The 20,648-nt window shown below is 38.7% G+C and overlaps 1 protein-coding gene and 1 long non-coding RNA gene across 4 annotated transcripts; one reads left to right on the top strand and one right to left on the bottom strand.

The window, feature by feature from the left end:
* Nucleotides 1–784: 784 nt before the first annotated feature.
* On the bottom strand, nt 785–20,586 carry CDC7 (cell division cycle 7). Of its 3 annotated transcripts, none has more exons than XM_037404478.1 (12): nt 20,510–20,586; nt 18,003–18,108; nt 14,200–14,286; nt 12,181–12,316; nt 11,436–11,529; nt 11,211–11,353; nt 9,099–9,345; nt 8,421–8,516; nt 7,400–7,578; nt 6,062–6,144; nt 2,966–3,115; nt 785–1,965 (listed from the first exon to the last, which is right to left on the bottom strand). In XM_037404478.1, exons 2-12 carry the CDS (start codon nt 18,094–18,096, stop codon nt 1,589–1,591), a joined length of 1,686 nt encoding a protein of 561 aa, XP_037260375.1. In that variant the 5' UTR covers nt 18,097–18,108; nt 20,510–20,586; the 3' UTR covers nt 785–1,588. The 3 variants fall into 3 exon arrangements, with proteins under 3 accessions (XP_037260375.1, XP_037260377.1, XP_037260376.1); XM_037404480.1 differs by having other exon boundaries at nt 9,258–9,345; XM_037404479.1 differs by having other exon boundaries at nt 14,200–14,283.
* Nucleotides 8,515–10,027, top strand: LOC119155622. Its single transcript, XR_005106773.1, has 2 exons — nt 8,515–8,769; nt 9,665–10,027. It is a non-coding gene; the product is annotated as an uncharacterized LOC119155622 (long non-coding RNA).
* Nucleotides 20,587–20,648: the final 62 nt, after the last annotated feature.

The following is a 20,648-nucleotide window of genomic DNA, read 5'->3' as shown; positions in this document are numbered from 1 at the left end:
GAAACAATACATCTGCAGACACTGGCAGACAGCATTGCTTGCCAAATTTGGCCACAGTTCCTTTAGATAAATAATTTCTCAGTGACATGCTGTGTTGAAATTATATAAACAGCAAAAATTACTAAGACCTGGGCCCCAGGGTTTTGTGGGTTTCAAGGATTTCTGCAATCAATATTCTGACATCTGCAAATATTTTTCTCTAACAGCTGATGCCAGGAACAGAGCAACATTACCATCACTTTCTATGTATTCAAGCTTTTTAATATATTGATAAAATGTCTTTTCAGCCCCAGCCCTGGTCAGGACCTTTGTATTATCATGACTACCAGCTCATACGAGAAGGCTTATACAAAAGTTATCAAAGCAGCAATCTTTTCTCAGAACTGCTTGTAGCCTCTTACAGCAACAACTCCATTAGCATTTCAAGAAATGTACATGGAAAAACACTGTATTAAGTTTCAGTCTCCAGAATTATCAAGGGTTTTAACTTCTGTTGAACATAACGTACATTTACATTCAATGTGCAAAGGGTTAGAGGTTATTAAGGTTGTTTTTCCTACTCAGACCAGACAATAGCTAGCTTCTAACTCTGTGGTAAGACTTCCTTGATAATTAAGATACTTCTACTATGACAGTCATATATACTAGAGCTATCTGAGAAATGTTTTCCATCACCGAGGAATTTATGCAGGAAGCAAATGTGCATAATTCTTCGTGAACAGAAACATCCCACAGGAAAACCTTACCTGACTAATTTTTGTAGAAGCACCTCTAGACAATCTTCTGAAGTTATAAAAACAAATCCTTTATTTAACAGATACTCTTTAAAAAAAAAATCAGTTTCCATAACAGCAATCAAACTTCTGCATGTCACACAAGATATTCTTAAGGCAGTAGTTAGTGAATAGTGACAGTTACCCATGGCACTGGGGAAACATAGGCTATGCAAAATGTGTAACTGCATTTATTACTGTTGCATAAGTAGGAAAGACCAGACAGGAATAAAAAAAGTGCTTTTGAAACAGCTATACTTTTCTTTTGATGATATAAGCTCTAGCACCTGGCCCCTCCTCTAGCAACGCTCCCAAAGTAATACTGGTCTCTGAAAATAGCCTGAACTAAATTAACACACTTTGTTCTATTTTCAGTCCCCCATGTACTCATCAGGAACATACCCAACTATGGAAAAAAAGTCTCTCAAGCACTTTCTTATTTCAGTCGTACCTTAAGGCAAACTTGTAAATTTTAAGGGAATATCTCAAGAAATATGCATACAGCTTGTGAAACTCTTTCTTTGTAGTTTTTGATCAAAGCTAACTTTCTCAGAGAACAGGTATGCACAGCAATAACCCCTCAGAAGTGTATTAGGGTAAGTCCATGCTAGCAATGTTTATGTAATTTTTACATCTGCAAGTATTTCTTTAAACTGACATTTTCAGTCCAACTGTACAAGAAAAAATTTCAGTAGTTCCGTGCAGTGTGACGGTATTTCAATGAGTGTAAATGTTGATGGCAACAAGGTACAACTACCTCAGTACCTGATTCTCACATAAAACATATGAAAGCAATAATAGAATATGGTATATTCTCAGTGTCTCATGTCTTTAAAAAAAGGATGCAGCAAAGCCTCTTTTGCAGTTATTCTTGTTGCAGGGTTTAAGTCTAGTAGCTTATCAAGTAGGTCATAGGCTTCATCAGGAACCTGATCCCATCCTTTCATGTCTGTTGCCTTCATTTCCAAAGCACCATCACCTTCCTGAAAGCTCTTTAAGTGCTGAATTTTTTTCCCAAGTGTCTCAGGAGCACATGAGTTGTCTACTGTAACCGGCAAAGCTGCGTCATTTACAGACTGCCTGGGCACTTCACTCTCGGATCTCTCACAGCTGCTATTTGTTCCTCTCAGCCTCTCACAGAGGGTTCTTAAGTTTTGTGCAGGGACAACTTGAGTACACAGAATTGATTTACCTAGAAAAAAAAATTTACAGTAAGTGACATTATACTTTCTATTCAACTGTAACTTCTAAGTTTGTCTCAGAGAAACTTCATGTCCTGGAAGTGTAACCAGCATTAAAAAAAACCAACAAAGCAAGCCTATCAAACACCAAATGCAACCCCTGCGGCTCCTCCACACCAGCTGTGTTTTACAGCAGTAGCCCCAGCAAGTCAGAAGGACAATAGTCTCAGTTCTGCTCAGAACAAATCTGTTTGAGTTTGTTCATGAAGTTAAGTAGTGACAGGTTGTCACCCCTCCACACACACCATCTCTTTGCATTTCACTGTGATTTTAACAGAACTGAAGAAAATTATATACCCTGATTTTTACACCTTTGGAGAATGAAGACTGATGCTGTCAGTTACACTTCCAGGTAGCAAGTGCTGCAGCATTTGGCCGGTGAACAATTAGGGGAATGCTTATTTCATGGGTTTGTGTTCTGTGGTGGTGGTGGTTTTGTTTTTCAAACCAGCCTTCTGTTGTTTTTGGGGGTTTCTTTGGGATTTTTTGTTGTTTTTTCTTTACTAGCCCTTCTGGCTGGGGTGGGAGTGGCAGCTTAGGGAGCAAGATTTACATCATTTAACTATTAAGTCATACTGACTTAAGCCTCCAGAGCAAATTTTGCAGAAATAGAAACACTGCCTCAAGAATTCTAACCAAATGCCAGTAGAAAACATTTAGTTGGTATATTTCACCTCAAGTGGCCCTGACTTAGTGAAAGGAAGTTGACAGGTTGGGAAACCTACAGCACAAACTATAAAACATAAAAAATACAAAACTTTCTTAAAACTCTGTATGTATAGACTAATACTTTTACTGTTTTATATGCAAAAAGTGTGATTTACATCCAAAATTACTCCAAAACCTAAATTTTATATATATTTTAAAAAATCATAGATTGTAAGTCACTGCACTGAACAGCAGACCAAGCATACATTTTTCCCCTTTTCCTCATAATTAAGTTTTGCATACCAAAAGTTTTAGCAGCCTGAATGGTTTCTCTGGATCCACGAACTGTCATGATTTGTGCCAAAGCAGTTAAATCATCACTTGCTTTGTAAAATGGATACCGTTCACTGAGCAGGGAAAGGAATATGATTCCCGCAGACCACATGTCAATTGCTGCAATTGAAAGAAAACTTAGTAATAACTAAATGCATGACTTAATCACAAACAAAATCACAACTTTCTTTAAGAAGAAATTATGACCTGAAAAGTTTCTATCAGAATAAGTTATGTTCTGAAGTACTGACTTTGGTCACATAGATAACACTTCAGCAAACAGTGGAAATTACTATAATTAGACTGAAGAATAATTTCCTGCTTTGATGCAGAAGGAGTGTTTAAGCTTTTCCATAGAATTTCTCATATGAGTAATTCCATTAACTTGCTAAACTTAAAGTGTACCAAAACAATGTTTGAGGTTGTTATAATCAGGAAGATGAGAGGGGGCGAAGAACTGGCTAGTTTTGATACTTGTTTGCTTCATATAAAGAAAACCTGATACAAGGATCATAAATAAATAAAAAAAATCACAAATAAATGCAAATCAAATTTTTCTGGGACTGAAGGTGCCATAGATAGATAGGCAGTTCTAAAACCTTTATCTTACTATGAACTTTGTTCCTCTCCAATATGAAATCACTTGACAAGACAGCCAGTTTAAGAACTGTAATAGTTAGAAGTTATTCATCACTTTCATTGCGTTATGAAGAGTACAGAGAGTACTCTGGGGAGAGACGCCAAAGCATGATGGAAACTTTAATACTGAAAGTTATGAGAATACCTGTCTGCCATAATTTTTTGGCTCACTAAGGTGTACATTTTGAGAGATGGCAAGGAAAGTGAAGGAGAGAGTTTGAAGAATTCTCAAACTTTAAAGAGAAAAATTGACAGTTGGGAAATAAACCCATAGTTTACTTTTTTTGATTAAAAAAGTAGTAAAATAGGCAGTAATTAATTTGGACAGTTTAGTTAGAAACACTATTAGCACACAAATTTGGGGAAAAAAGTAATAAGCTGGCTTCAGTTGCAAAACCAGATTTTAAGTCTTTCATTAAAAAAAAAAAAGTCGAAGTTAATCATTTGGCACAATTTACAGTGGAAAAATTTTATATCATCTTCATAGTTTCTGTAAAAAAGTTTTCGTATTACTGTATCGCTGTTGAAAAGATCATACTGTCTGTTTGAGGTGTCATGCATCATCCTGACCATGTGGTTGGGAAAGCTGGAGTCATCAAGGTCAGGACCTTTAAAAAAAGTTTAATTACTTAACTCTTGCTGAAATTAATATACATTATATATCTGAATGGCTAATAAATCCTAGTCCTACAATTCTGGTAGGGCCAGGACCATCAGCAGACTGCAAGATCCTGTGCAATGGCATCAAGATCATGATTCCTGGCTATGCTTTTGTCTAGTGCTATCCAACTAGCGAGGCAGACCAAGGAAAGGGAAGCAGAGGGACAAACCAAGTTAAAGTGTAACTGGACCTGTGATGTGACCTGTGATACTGCTGATGTATCACATCAGCTTGGGAGTTTAGGGAGTTTATTCCCTGCACTGTGAACCTGGGTCAGGTGCACTAAGGTAGCTCTGGATAGTCAGCTGGATCCAGCTGGTAACTTGGTCTCAGCACAGACACCAGACCTAGTAGTAAGACTGGCAGGAATACAAGGTGACTGCAGCAGTCCCAGATGGACATCGACAAGAAGATACATTAGTTCAAATGCAACAATCTCATCAACATTAGTATTAGTCTATCCAGTTCTAATTAAGACCTTTGTTGAAATACTCCAGGAGCTCAGCACCACTGACTCAGTACTTCTAGGGCTGTCTGTGCCACACCTAGAGGTTTCCAGATTTACCCTTATTTTCTGTAATCCTCCTCTCCGTTACCCTAGAGAACGAAAATCATCTAAAAGCATATTTAACACCAACATGTGTCCAAGCTTTCCTAGGTATGTCTTCTCTCTGCCTAAATTCTGTCTAGACAGATTCAGAGATTGTCTAAACTTGTCCTGGATTTCTGGATGTCTTCTAGCCCATAAAGCTGGCTGTTACAGCATAGGCACAGTAACTCCAAACAGGCTGCCATACACCTTGAAATCCCAGTTATACCACAGTAGAGATGTTGTTTCAAATAACATTAAACTATCTAGGGATAAGCTGATCAAATATATTGTTAAATCTGAGTGTGTACACACAACTAAGTACTGAAAATTGACTATTTTCTCAAAAGCTATTCAGCAAAAAAGTGGTGAAGAACTTATTTTAAATCCAATTTTTGAGGACATTTTTATTTATCCCCTTTTTTCATAAGTCAAAATTCCTGGTCATACACCAAATGTTTAACTTTGCTTTTACTGGTCCTCCATTCCCCAGGGTAGGCACAACCTCTCCCATCCTATTGCATCAGCTAATGCATTAACCATTCCTCTGCTCTGCCCTCATATTTACCCCGACTCCTGAAACTTACTACTTCAATATTTTTAACCCTGAAAAATTAAAAATGTATTAAGATAAAATCATGACACTCACAGACCAGCTATTTCAAGCACTAGCAAAAAAGGAAAAACTCTGTTAAGTATTGATCAACACTTTCAAAAACGTATTTGCAATTCTACCACTAAATATATGCCTGCTATGACAGCAAACTATGTGACATTCTGTCTAGAAAAATCTAAAGTATGTCCCCTCCCCAAGATTTATTCAAAATTTTACTTGAATAAATAAGCCAGTAAGACAAGAAAATTGACAAAAATGACGGCTTCACTTTCTTTTAACACACACTGTATTCAACTCCTGCATACGGCACTATCCCTCAAATGAAATTAATAAAGACATATTCAAATTTCAAACACAGGGAAAATATCCCTAACTTGGTTTTACTCTGAATAGTAAACTTTTAATTAAAATCAGGAAATGCTTGTTAAGTCTTTGAAGGGATAATAAAATGAATTTCACATCTAAACAAAAATTCTCCCATAAAAAAGACAACATAATACACATAAATGAGAAGGGTCAAAAAGTGAAGAAAGCCTTTAGTTTCAGTCTGTTGTGCAGTACCTGTGGTCTGAGTGGGGCACTTTGTTAATACTTCTGGTGCTCTAAATCCAGGTGTCCCTGCTCTGGGAGCAACTTGCTGACACCTTATAGCAAGAGACAAACATGTTTAGAATATAAAAGTTGATAATAATTTCTAATAATAAGTTCTAATAATAATAATAATGCTTAGTATTATTTTTAGAATATACTTGTGAGAGTTGTGTAAACAGCCTTAACCCTGCCTTATTCAAGTTTTATGTAAGTTTAAAGCATCTTATAATTATCTAGCATGAAATTATGTTGCACAAGGTAACAGCCTTGCTATATTATCTATTGTATTATTATATTTTATTATCTAGCATAAAGTAATACCCCAGAAATACTTACTGCATACTTCACTCAATTACCTTTTTTAGTTTCAAACAACAGCAGCATCACTTTTGCTAAAGGCTTGTTTTTACAGGAAACTGTAAAGTTGAGAGTCATTAACCAAAGGCAAAAAATGCACCAGATTCTTAAAACGTGGATGCTCTGGCTTTGTATTAGTCCACAGCAAACTAATGTTCACTATTTCTGAGTGTTGAAAAGAATTTAATTTTCATTATTAACTAAGAGGTATGGGATTATCATTATACAAAAAAAAAATTCCAGAGCTTTCTTGTGTGGCTTAAAGTGCCTTCCTTCTATGGGCCACTTATCTTTTGAGTTTGGCAAATTACTTATGTTTCATTTTTCTTAAATGAAGTTGACATCACCATATTTTGACAGGCTGGAAAGAGAGGGACCCCACAGTTCCATGACTATGCCTAGAAAGCAGAATTCTCTGCATTACTCTGTGCTCCTTAATGTGTCAATAAATGGCAATAGTAGATTACAGCTGCAAAGGGATGGAGTTGAACTGTGTTAAGATTCTCTGGCCTGTCTGTTATTGAAACTTCAACATTATTTTTCAAATGAACAAATACAAAACAGTCATGTTTCCTTTTTATTCCACATTTCATGATTTCCAGAATCCAAACCTGGCCTAATTTAGGCCTATTAGATAACTACTAATGACAGATTGATGTATTGCCATCTTTAAGTGTTGTAATTAACTAAGTAATCTTCTACAACACATGTAGATAATTAAAAACAACAGAAATTCATTAACATTGAATCTTGCTGCAGAGAGCAGTGAACCAATTATTTCATGAATTCCATGAATTATTCTTGTTTAAAAAGAGCATACTCAGCATTTTAAGGGTTGCACAGAATAAATGCTATTTTTCACCTACTAAACCAGCTGTCCAGTAAATCTAAGTTTCTGACCTTGCCTGACAGCATAGCAGACAATTTTACAACTTTATCAAAGCTAATTACCTTGAAAGGCAAACACTGCAAACTCTGTCCGTTGCATAACAGTCACAGGTCAGGTTTGAGGGACAACCACTGGCAGCTCTCCTGGCTGCCCCATTGCTCACTGTTTTGGTAGAAATAGTCTTCTTCTTTGTTACTAACTTCCTAGATGAAACATCTATCACCTTTGATTGTTTTATGAGCTGCAACATAGATATTTTAGAGAAGGTGACATATTTAAGAAGCTTCCCTTTACATATAGATAGGCCAGTTCCTAAAATACTCAGACTGAACAAGTGCTCATGAGCAAAAAGCTGCTATTTTAGAACAGAAGACAGCAAACCTTTAACATTATCACCTCTATAAAACAGACACTGGAGCTTTCTAAATACCCTGATCTTCTCCCCTTCCCCTCTGGAAAACATACTTCAGTGTTTACTAAAAAACAATATACCTTAGATATTCTGAAGCTACAAGACAAGTATTTTTCAAGTTAGTATAACGTTTCAAGAAATCTTTTGGTTCAACGTGAGAATAAAAAAAAAGGTGTATGAAATGCCACAGCAACACACAGGTACTAAGTCTAATTCTACAATAAAACGATTGCTGTTGGCCAAACGCCTTAATGTAGCTGGGGCTTCCCCCTTGCCATATTAAGTACTAAGCACAAAAAATACAGAAAAATATTTATTACAAGTTTTATCTCCAGTTTCAACTGCAAAGTAAAAAAAAAAAAAAAAAAGACATTTCACAAGCTAAGTGTATCTTTGTTGCACAGATACACATGTAGGAAAAAGATTTATTTAGCATACAACCAAGATCAGCTAGGGAGACAGCTACATAACCAGTTCTTTTAAGAGTTTAAAAAGGGACCAAAACAGAAATGAAAAATTCTTTGAGCCTTTCAGCAAAAATACACTTAATCTGCTCAAAAACTTCTAGTCCCAAATCATCCTGGAGTAGTGTCCAGTCTTACAGAACAACCAGTTCTGTAATTTTTCAAATATGTAAAAGATTGCTCTTACTGATGAGTCATACTTCTTACTTTTGTACTTGAGTTCTCCTGGTATGTAGAACTATAGACATTGAAATTCCTCTCCCCAAAGACAGAGCGCTGGGCAGAATGGTGCACAGAATCCTCCTACAATACCAACAAAAAGGACAATAAAGATCCTACCTAACACAGTCAGCTGGATACTGACAGTTCAAAAAAAAAATTGTGAAGTGACAGAAAACAAGAACAGCTGCATGCTAAGTCATTTTCAGGCATCAGTTTACCATGGATGAAGAAGAGACTGTCTAGACAGAACAGCAAACATGCTTACAAAACAAATCACACCTCAGAAGTGCCCCAAGACAATCCGAACATCATCTCTACTGCATTTGTTATGCAAGTAAGTAAGTAAACATACATTAATAATTATTGGCTTGGGAAGGAGTTCCATGGTAATGTCACTTAAAAAAAGATTTAAGGCTGTCTAAATAGTAACCCATGCTAGGGTTTTATACAGCCTTCGGCACTGTATTGTATCCAACAGATAATGAATGATGCCAATAGGGGTACATAAAATTAGCCACTTTGATATGAAAACTGTGATCCTGTGCATGCATCAGGGCCCTGCAAGACACCCACGCACAGCTTTTGTTCCAGTATTACATCTCCCCCTGTTGGATGAAGTAATACATTAAACATAAAACAGTATTAATGAAAAAGACTGAGAACCTTTCCTCCTCCTGCTTGTTTACTCTGTATTTTTGGAAGTGAGCTGGACCTTTTATCAGCTGCTTTCGAGGCTGACTGTTGAGCCTCTTTAGGTCCTGCGACACCGACAGAAACCCCGTTTCCCAAAGCTATGGTGGGATTATTTTGCGGGCAACTTCCCTGCTGGTCTTCAGAATGGGCTGTTTTGAGAAGTTCAATTTTTGTATCAGGGGTTCCTTGTGCCAAACCAAAATCTACCAAGGCATACCTGAAAGAGACAAATCTAGAATCAGGAGTCACAAAGTATCCATCAATCAGTTCAACTTACTATTCACTAATTGCTTACTTATGTATCTTTCACATTTAACTCAATATGTTGCTTATCTGTACTGTTGCCAGCGTCACAGCCCTATTTTCCTCCTCCTCCTCCTCCTCTTGTCCCATCTTACTTACCCCCCAATGTGTTTACCCTATACTCATCTTATTTCACTGTTTATTGTCCCAAAACCTTCTCAAGTGCATACTTTCTCCAATGGTTAAAAAAATATTCCCAGCAATTCCTTTCTGGGGTTCTTCTAATCCTACAGGTCCAAACCTTCACCCAGTGGTCAAGTACAAGTGACTTGACCCTTGCAGGATTCCCATGGGCAGAGCACAAATGTAGCAACAAAGACAGACAAGCCTAACAACGCTGAGAGTTTTGCCAGACTTCAAGCAATACTATTGGAATTTACTTAGTCTTCAAACAGGTAAGACTACATTAGCTCACGCTTCAGATCTGTCTTTAAAAGAATGATCTTTTTGCTACAGCCAGTACAGAGCCAATCCACCTGTCTCTGGGTCTCAAACTCAGCTCCACAGCCTCCACACCCAGAGCAGCAATTAAGGTTCAAAAATACTGAAAGAGCAAAACAACAATACAAATTCATTTTGACAAATTGAAAAAAAAACCCAAATACCAAAACCACACCACCAGTATTTCTCAAATTTTTAAGCTGCTTGTTTGGCAAAATATAATCAAATCTCCCCTACAAACTTCCAGTGAGTAGTATCATTTAGTTTGGAAAAGACCGTTAAGACAACCAAGTCCAACTGTTAACCCAGCACTGCCAAGTCCCACTAAACCATCTCCCTGAGCAGGACATCTATGCATCTTTTAAACACCCCGAGGGATGGTGACTCAACTGCTTCCCCGGGCAGCCTGTTCCAATGCTTGACCACCCTTTCTGTCAAAAAAACAAAGTTTTCCTAATACCCAGTCTAAACCTCCCCTGGTCCAACTTGCAACTGTTTCTCTTGTCCCATCCCTCATTACTTGGGTGAAGAGACCGACACCCACCTCACTACAACCTCTTTGGAGGCAGTTGTAGAAAGCAGTAAGATCCCCCCTGAGCCTCCTTTTCTCCAGGCTGAACACCCCCAGTTCCCTCAGCCGCTCCTCATAAGACTTGTGCTCCAGACCCTTCCCCAGCTTTGTTGTTCTCCGGACACGCTCCAGCACCTCAGTGTCTCAGCTGCGCCTAGCACACCACTCACCCATACAGCCATAGGGCTGCCAGCACCGAAACTGTACCTTACTCCACCCATTTCAGCTCTTTACAAAAAAGCGGTACCTCACTTTTTACAGTCTTTAAACATTATAACTTGCAGGCAAAAAACCCAGCCCTACTAGTTATAAAGGTGAATTCAATGTAAGGCGAGAACAGCCCAAATCCAGCGATCTTTTCTGTATCAAGTTTTACTCTATGCACAAGTAAAAATTTACAAGTATCAGTTTATGCACCACAAGTCACTATTAAATTTCTTATTTAAAAAATACTGACTTTTATTTTTCCCATTCTTATTCAAAAATATAGTTCTTTTACTCAATAGTAAAATCTTCATATTTTTTTTCAGGTACTTGTCACCCTATGAGGCAGATATTATATTGTATGGAAAACCAAAATTCTTTCCCTCCTCAAATCCCTAAACACAGAAATACAAAAACCCAAATCTTCTTTAGCTTTATTACTTAAGCACATGTTATGCAGATGGAAGGGAAAAAAAAATAATCTAAAAATCTAATTTGACTCTGTTCTGCCAAGGCACGCCCCCCCAGATGAGATCACCGTGCAGTCAGCTGCACAGACTTACTCTTTTAGCTGCCTGTTGTAGAGGAAGTTACTGGGCTTGACGTCACGGTGAACAATACCAAAGTGATGAATGCGCCTCAACGCTTTAAACAGATTAAACATGTATTCCCTCACTTCTTCAAAGGAAAGAGAATTCAAGATGTCCTGAAAGATTATTTGGATACTGTAATTAGGTAACTGTTTTTAATTAAAAAGTTCTACTACACATAAAAAGTCTGGGACTCACCAAGAAGGATTCATGTTCCAGATAAGGCATAACAATAACCACATGATCATTTTTCCTAAAGCAGTATTTAACTCCCATAACGTTATCTTGTCCCCTAGACGAAAAGTAACGTAACTGAATAAAGAGCAGAAGATTGATGCTTATTTTCCTTTATTTCTTAAAAACTTCAGTCAGGCTTTTCTTTCATAATCTGATTTATATTTTGACAGTAGGCTTATCAGCGGTCAGTAATTATGTTGTTGCCACTCACTGCTATGTTCCATCTGAGTTCCGCAATTTGCAATGAGCGCTCCACGGATTGTGGGGCCGTGGCTTGTAGTTACTGCTGTAATTAAATGTAGGACCTAACCTTCATGATACCGATTACTATAAGAAGGTACTATTCAGCACACCTGGCAATGAGAATTCATTCTTAAAACCACATTTTCTGACGAAGAGATTATTTTTTCACTTTCATTATTTGCATTTCAGAACTGGAATTTTTATCATAGAGATACATCATATAACTTCTCAGATGGAAAATGCAGAACCACCCACAAACTGAGACTAGCGGAAAAGGGCATCCATTACAGGTAAGACACTCCATTTCCTATTTGCTCTTGATAAAAAGAATACACATTTCTGTGGTTAAAAAAAAAAGCAGACGAAGTGTCAAAACTTTAAATAAATAAATAAAAAACAGTGAGAACAATGAACAATGTTCAGCAGTTTAGTCAAGACACCCATAATTTTTTTGTTTATGTACCCTGCTACTGTGAGGCACTGAAGTTCAGCAGCAATTCGCAGAGGGTGGCTGGTTGGAAGCAAGTGTTTCAGAGCCATTTTTTCCTCATGTCCTGTCTGTAGTTGTGCTGTGGCCAAGTAAACAGAACTAAAAGTACCTGTAAAGAAGGGAGGAAAGCACTGTCTTCAGCATTTTTAATTAGGTCAATTCAGATTTTTAAAGTAGTGATCTTACTGTTCACAATGCTGCAGTACACTTGATACTACATCAAAAGCAGATTCTGGAAGAGAAAAATGCAGTTCCTTTTTTCTGCTACTCAAGTCAGTGGTCTTGTATACAAGTTTTTTATGTCAGTAAAAAATGCAAATGTAACACTGTCTAACTTGCCTGGGACACAGAGCTCTCTCTGAATGCAGATCTCCTATCTTTGATTTGCTTTCTTGTTTAGGTAGCTTGCTTTCATCTGACATATAACTCTTCTCTCCCTACAATGTAAGTGGGCTATATAATGCTAATCTGGAAAGCACTGCCTTTACTATTCAACACACTTCTGAAATTGCTTTATTTCTCTTAATTCTGCTACCTTATCTACAAAGTAAGACTTCTCACGTGATATGTAACTTTACTATTTGTCTGCCCAGAGCATTACTACATAGACAGAACACGAAAGATTCATTTGAAAAAGGGAGCATGCAGACTATATGATACACTTAACCCACCCACCTCAATTTAAGGGTATTATAATATACTTCTTGGGGGTTAATTTATCCTAATGATCCAAAATACCTGAACATACAAGTTGAAGCATTCTTCCATATGAATAAACAGTGCAAATCACTTTTGACTACATTTTAAGTGTTGCATTTGCATCATGCTAATTCAGCAGTCTGTAAGTGCGCCTACATACATCAAAATGGCAGCAAAACCACTAAATACTTCTTGCAGTCATAACAACAACAAAAAAATCTAGAGTCCCATACATTCAGTAGAATTTATTATAGCAACAAAGGGTTACCAAGTTCACCTAAGACATTATTTTTGGTGGTGAGAACTGCTAAAGCAGAAGTGTCTCCAGAGTGGAATCCCAAGTTGGAGCTTGTTTTCTCAATGCTGCAGAACTGCAAGTGGCCTTTTTTAAAAGTGTTGGTTGCTCCCATGAGCAAAATCAGAGTGCTATTCCTAACCAGCAATTCTGTTTAATTACACTATCTCTTTTTATAACAGGCAGAACTCCTTTTTGTTTTTAAAATTGTGTATTGCTGTCGTAAATGGAGCTGGGATTTTGGGGAGGGCTTTTTTTTTTTTTGAGACAAAAACTTTTAGCCATCTAGCCTGCCATCACAGGTATTCCACCACAGAACAGCCATAAAACAATCAGCTTCTCATCAACACCTTTGTTTAAAAGTGTGGAACGTCACAAAGCATTTCAGAGATCAAACCTTTTTGTGCACCAAAAAGTGCTGAAATCCTACACTCAGAAGTACCTAAGAATCTATTTATAGTCACATCTAACATTTATTGAGGGTATCTGTTGAAGGTAAGGTATATACAAGTGTTCTAGAATGTGATACCGTGTGTCTTAATTTATGTTTTTTTAATAATATAGCTATAATCGTTCAGTTTCCTCCTCCAATTCTGCCCACCCAGTTTCAGTGGGAACAAAGCCAACTTAAGGAACACCAGTTAAATATGTCAAAATGCAGCTGCATATAAATAGATTCCTTGTGTAAAAGAGAAACAGAATGGAGTGTTAAGACCTATTTACTTGAATCTACCTCAAAAATTTTTAGTTGTCAAAACTGGAATGCTAGTTTTTGAAAGGCTTTCATATACCAGATCTTCAATGAATTATCTTGAAAAGGCCCCTAATTAACAAACCTATAAGCTCAAAAACATACCAGAATTCCTACAGAGACCAAGCAGTAAATCCAAAAGGCATCTGGCTTAAATTGCATATATTGTGATCTTAGGATTTATACCTTTTAAGTTAGAAATACCAAAAGAAATCCAAGTCTAAGCACACTAAAATAAAACATTTACCTTCTCCAATTTTTTCCTTAATTTTGAACACATTCACAAGCTGTGGCACTGCTTCATAAAGCTTTTCTATATCTTTTTTTATTCCTGCTGTGGAAAGAATGGGGAAAATGTTAGGAATTTTATTGCTTGATACAATATCTGACCTATATTTGAGATCACTAATCACACTTCATAGGACTATGAATTCACATAAACACAGGACAAAACAGCAGACTGGTAGCTATCCCTGCTGCCATTACCATCTGCAAATTTGATATTATTGTTCTTCATCACACTCCCTCATAAGCTGCAGCATTTAATTATTTTTTTTTTTAACTTATCTGCCACTTAGCAGTTCCTGAGAGGGTAAAAAAGTCTTCTGGGTAGTAAAATATCAGATTACAGCTGACTGATAAATGTTTTCATGAGATTTGTGTTGTCAATTTCATAAGACACAACTATAATAGTTGTTTCTGTAAGCACAGGAGCATATCCATTGGATACAAGTCAAAAATGTAGGAAACTATTTTTTTAAAAGATCAATAATGCAATCTTTCACACTATTACTTAAAATAGTAAACACCAAAAATGTTTGCTCTGCATTTAAGTCGCTGCACTTTGTGCTGTGATCACTAGATGGCATGACAAGGATGTTGTACTGTATTATTTTTTAAAAAATTACAGCTTTCCATTCAGTTTATGAATCCTTGTAGTTTAAGTGCTCTCTGTACTCTATGTGAGAACTCTGTTTGAAGCTATGAAGTGTGTAGAGTCTGTGACTAATTTCTGTAAAGCAGGGGTGAAGAATATTTTATTAGAAGAACTAAGGACAAAGTGGTATTTGGAAAGTCAATCAAATAGAAGAAAAAAGTATAAGTTTTTCAGCCTAAAAATAAATAATAAATTAAATTTAACATAAATATACCAATTGTATTGCATACATAAAAATACACTATGTTTTACCACGACAGTAAGTCATATGCAATGAGAATTATTTTCAAAATATCACCAATATGCTAGAAAAAGTATGGATTAGCATCCATCCCCAACCTTTTATGTTAGCTCACTTTATACAGCAACAAAATCTGAAGTCTGCCTAAAGAACACTTTCTTCCTGGTAAAAGCTCAATAAATTAGTTGGCAATTCAAGGTACTGCTAACTTTTGGTTATAGAGGTGTTTTTTATTTAAAAAAATTATTAGAAACCAACATACTAAAAATACTTTTGAGAACTGAAGCCTGCTGCCTCTCTTACTACCCATTTACTTATTTTTTTTCCTTTAAATTGCCCCCTCTGTTTCTCCAAGTTATTTTGTTTTAAGTCATTTCAGGGGCAATATTTCAGGATCTATGCTACACACCAAAACCACTAACATTCTTTTAGGATACATTTGATCAACAAGTACAAGTAAAAGGTTAATCAGTTTTGCTAGAAATCATATTTTAAAACTTTAAAAATATCCTAGGATAAAAATGAACACATTTGTACTAATAGTCAAGATGTACAGGACCCTGTGTCTAATAATCCCCGAAGAGGCTAAAGAAAATCGGTCAACTGTACAGTTATTCTGGTTATTCCCCAATTTTACAGAGCCAGATTAAGTTAAACACCTTAAAAAGTAAGAAATTGAAAATTTGAGCAATCAGCTCATTTTCCTGTCATTATAGTAAAAATTTGTGTTAAAAATAACACTAAAAATTTGAGAAGTTACTACATAATGTTTTTAATTGATAGCATTCATATCACCCATGTGCTCAGAACTTTAAGAAATTTACCTATGATTGCTGTAATTCTTGTTGTGCTCAGAACTTTAAGAAATTTACCTATGATTGCTGTAATTCTTGTTGTTTTGTCACTAAAGAATTGATGATAAAAAGAAAGTGGTATTGCCAGCTACTTTGCACAGCAGTTTTGACTTTTTTACGCAAATGCTCATGCTAAGACATTCAGGAAAGCTTTCTGAAATCTTCACAAAATACAGGAAGGGGAAAGGCTGGCATTTGCACCATGTTCCATTTTTCCCAGGAATACTCAAAGATGTTAAGAGATGAAACCTCACAACAGAATTATGAAGAACTTAATATTGAAATGTTATTGCATCACTGAAAGACATAGGCATTTCCCCTCAGGAAGATAATCCTGCTATTGGGTTCCGAAACATCCTGCATAAACATCATCCCAAGAGGTCAGCAGCCACAGGACAGAGCTAGAAAATTGTTTTCAACAGTCATATAGTTTTAACAGGCCCTGTTAAGCAACATTGTTTAGAAAACTAGAATGTTTAGTTTGGTATCTAACCTGTTTTGTTCCAATACTTGCATTTTGCTCTGACTTCTGAAGAGAGTTGCTTAAGCTTCAGGTTTTATTGAAAAAAAAAATATATATATATACACATACTGATAGTAACTTTACAACATCAAATTTGCACTGGAATTTCTCCACTGAAGTTGCTCAGTTAGGGAAAAAAAGGACTTTGGCAAAAAGAAACATCCTAACAAGGATGCAAAAGACACATCTTTTTAAGACTTTGGAAAATGACAAATTTCTACTACAAAACCATATCAGGTTTTGGGTTTTTTTGTTCCACCAAGCTAACATTCCTAAGGCAGATACTAGCAGTCATGAAAAGCTCTCTCAATACCTGCTCTAGAGAACAGAATCTTTCAAATACTGTTTTGCCTGACACTGAATTCAGGCTCCTGCCTGGACAAAGTTCACAGCTGTCGGAGCACTAACAGCTGGGTGACCCAGGCTGCAGATCTGAGGGCAGAGCAGTGCCTACCAAGGGGACAGAGAGCGTTTAGTAATTCAGCACAGCTTCTTGTATGACAGATCCCAAAGAGGGCCAGAAACAGCCAGTGACTGTCCTTGTTGAGAGACAGCAATATAAACATAATCTGTTTTCCTCCTGGAGGTCTGAATCCCCAGGTGGGTATAGAGAACACAGCCATAGTACTGTCAGCGTATAGTAACATAACAATATCCAACATTTTCTGTGAGCAGATTTTAAAGTAATTTTTTTACTTCCTAGAATGAAAAGCATTTGTAAAGCAAGACGATTAAACGTTGTTCTGCATCACTCTATATAATTTTGGACACGAATGTGCAGGGGACTAATAGAGCACGATCTACTTCTAGGAAAATCAGTATCCATTAATATATATAAGCTGACTGACCATCCACAGTTACTGAGCAAGCATTGTACAGAAGGTCCAGGTTGAAGTATGTTCACAAAGAGACCCCAAAACGAGCAACAAAACCACTATAAGAACACATGTTCTTAGCTCAGCTTCTCTGGTAAGAGCAAGGAGACTGTTTTCATGCGCACTGACACATGTGAAGATATTGAAGGATAAACTGGTGATTATAACAAATATATAATTTCTAAAATATTTCTTTTATAAAATTATTATATTATATACATTTTTATTATAGCAAAGTTATTATATATATTTTTATATATAAATATATAGCAAGATTATAGCAAAAAATATAATTTTTGCGTACTTGTCTGGTCAGAGAATGTTATTCTCAAGGACTGCCTTTTTTGAATTCTGGTATCTTCTTATAACATATTCTGTACTAAATAAAGGGTAGGATTAGCAAACTCTGAAAAACTACTGCTGCTTAAGTTTTGCAATGCACAAAAACGAGGAATAAACTTAAAATCAAAAGCCACCTCAAATGTTTTCATTTCATTATTTCTTTATACAGTAGGATCGTATACAGAAAGGCTTACAGCTGATTCTGAAACTTTCTGAAGCGATGAAGAAGCATGTCAGCAACAAAAGGTAAAGTTAGCAATCCCTATTTTAGCACATACCTGAAAGCTTGCTGTTCTGCTCATGCTTCCCACAGAAGTCTTCAGCCTGATGAGGGTGCTGTTCATCATAGTGAGACTTCAACACTGTCTCCATCACAAAACAAACCTGAAATAAAAAAAACCCCAAGACTCTGAGGACTAGTTCTGGACATCTGGGGGAACAAGCATATCCGGTAAGACACTTCCTGGCCCTGCACTCAGTTTCTGTGATGAGATTTAGGGAATCTGAGGTGAGGAGTTCCTCTTCCTACCTAAAACAACAAAGTGTCACCCCTCATCCCAGAGCAAAACTAAACCGGTAAACCCACTCTATCTCTGGCAAGAGGAAAAAAGGGGGAAGGGAATGAAGACTGCAGGATAAGCTTAGACACAAGTGATTTTCTTTCATCTCTTGTGTGTTTCCTCATTCACATTAAAGCATTAAATTTTCCCTGAAGTTTGCTTTGAAAAGCCAGGAACTGATGCACGCAGAAATAGCTGTATTGCGTACTACAACACCTGTACAAAGACAGAAAACCTGAAAGAAATTGTAAGGGGCGGGGGGGGGGGGGGTGTCTTCTCAATATAGGAGATTTCTCTTTCTTCTAGGCAAGATCAACAAAAGGCATAATTATTTGTTGCCCTCCACCCACGACAAGAAATAATAGTACATGCTTCTTCTGAAATGCCTCTTCCCAAATCTTGGAAACGCTAAATAAAACTGTAAATTAGTAAAGTATACTCATATTGTACAATCAAAAAACCCTGATAATCCTATTTCTTGTGGAAATGAAAGGCAGGGAGACCCAGGGCAGGATAACCAGTGATAAGTGAGCCTGGAATCACCACCTCTTACAGTCACCCAACACTGGTTCCATTCAAAGATCTTCCTTGCTTGTAACTTTGGCAAGCCTTCGAAGTTCTGGCTAAACTTTTCCACACAGGAGAAACATAATCTGAAAAACTTCAAGTGAAAGGATTCATCTATTTCAGCACTGGAGCTAGAAATATATTTTGCCCCCAAAGAATTCAAGCTACTTTTAGTCTGTCATCCTCATGCAACAGAACAGGAACAGGCAACAGCCTCTTTATTTTTTTTCTTTTAAGGGAGCTTTGCTGGAGTGTGATTTGGAAACTAATTGAATGAGATTAGAGATATTCCTAGTCCCTTAGAGGGAGAACTCCCTCTGGTAACGCTAAGTAGGCTGATAAACCTGTTCCAAACCTGAAATAACATGGCCTTATTAACAAAATTAGGAGGGCAAATTAACGCAGACATCCCCCACCGTTCGCCATGGCCTACTTGCTCTGCTTCAGCCCCACGCCAGCTCCAGCTCTAGGCTCTTCCAACTCAAGGCTGGCCACACCTTGTTTGGGAAAATAAAATTAACATTTCTGTCTGCTCGTAAATGGCATGGGAAGATGCTCATGGCTCGCTGGCCATGAGGGGGGTGAAAGGGGCTCAATAACTTGGGGTACTGTTTCCATTCATTTATGTTGAATACACAAGCTGCTATCTGCAGAACTGAGTACCTTGAATTTTTGAGTATGTTTAAAAATGGTTTACCAATTTGGAAGTGGCCTCAACAGTTATAAAGTAGAGCATCAAACAAAGCTTGATTCAGTTGGATATTTAGTTTTCACATTAAAGCATGCTCAAAAGACACCAGTAGAGATAAATTAAGAGGAAGACCAAAATGACCCAACGTTTCAGCTGAACTTTCTGGCAGTGAAATCCAATTTAAAAAAAAACCCAAACACACAAACAAGAAGAACATGAACATCCTCCAGAATATCAAAGTAAAGAAAAAAATTTTAAAAAAAAAAGACCAAGAGCAGACAGCAACAGATTCAAACAGCCCACAGTTTCAGGGTCTTCCCAGTCGGGTGCGTGAGTCTCGCACGCAGGAGTTAGCGGCACTGCTGCGGGACCGCAGCTAACGCGGCGCTGCCGGCCCCGCACGGCCCCCGCAGCGGGACCCGCGGGGAGCTCGGCGCGCCGAGGGCAGGGCTGGCCGCGCTGCCTGCGCGCCGGCACGTACGGAGAGCGGCTGCCGCGGCCGGGTGGCCTCGCAGCGAGCCGGTGCGCTGCGGGCACACGGCACAGCGTCCCGGACAGGGGCGAGCCGCGCACCGAACCCGCGCACCCGCCGGCAGTGCGGGGCCGAGGGGGGCGCTGGCACCCGGCCGCCTCCGCAGGGCGGCCCCGCCAACAACCCGCACGGCGGCGCGGCTCAACCGCGGAACGGCGGCGCTGCCGGCCGGCGGGAGCGGAGCGGGCCCGCCCCGCCGCCAGGGGCCGCCCCTCAGCGCCCCGCCGCCGCGCCGGGTGCCCACGGCCAGGCCGCCCCCGCGGGGCCTCCCCACGGACGAGCAGGCCGCGCCGCGCCGGGCCGGGCCGCCCGCGTCCCGCGGAGGGGCAGCGCGGCGGGACGCCCCGGGGCACCCCCGGCCGCGGCACGGGAGGGGGTGAGGGGGCCGCGGGCGGGCGCGGGCGGGCACGGACGGGGACTCGCGCGGGGACTCACGCGGGACACGGGCTGCCGCGCGGCGCCGCGGTTTTGCCTGCTGCCGCCTTTCGCCGACCGGCTCCCCGCCACCAATCCCGGCCCTCGGCGGAAGCCGCGGCCCCGGCCAATGGGGCCGTCGGCCGGAGGAGCGAGCGCT

Source organism: Falco rusticolus, chromosome 11, assembly GCF_015220075.1.
Source record: "Falco rusticolus isolate bFalRus1 chromosome 11, bFalRus1.pri, whole genome shotgun sequence".
In the NCBI taxonomy this organism is placed as follows: Eukaryota; Metazoa; Chordata; class Aves; order Falconiformes; family Falconidae; genus Falco; species Falco rusticolus.
Note: the sequence above shows the minus strand (reverse complement) of the source record. Positions and strands in the feature narration are given on the sequence as shown.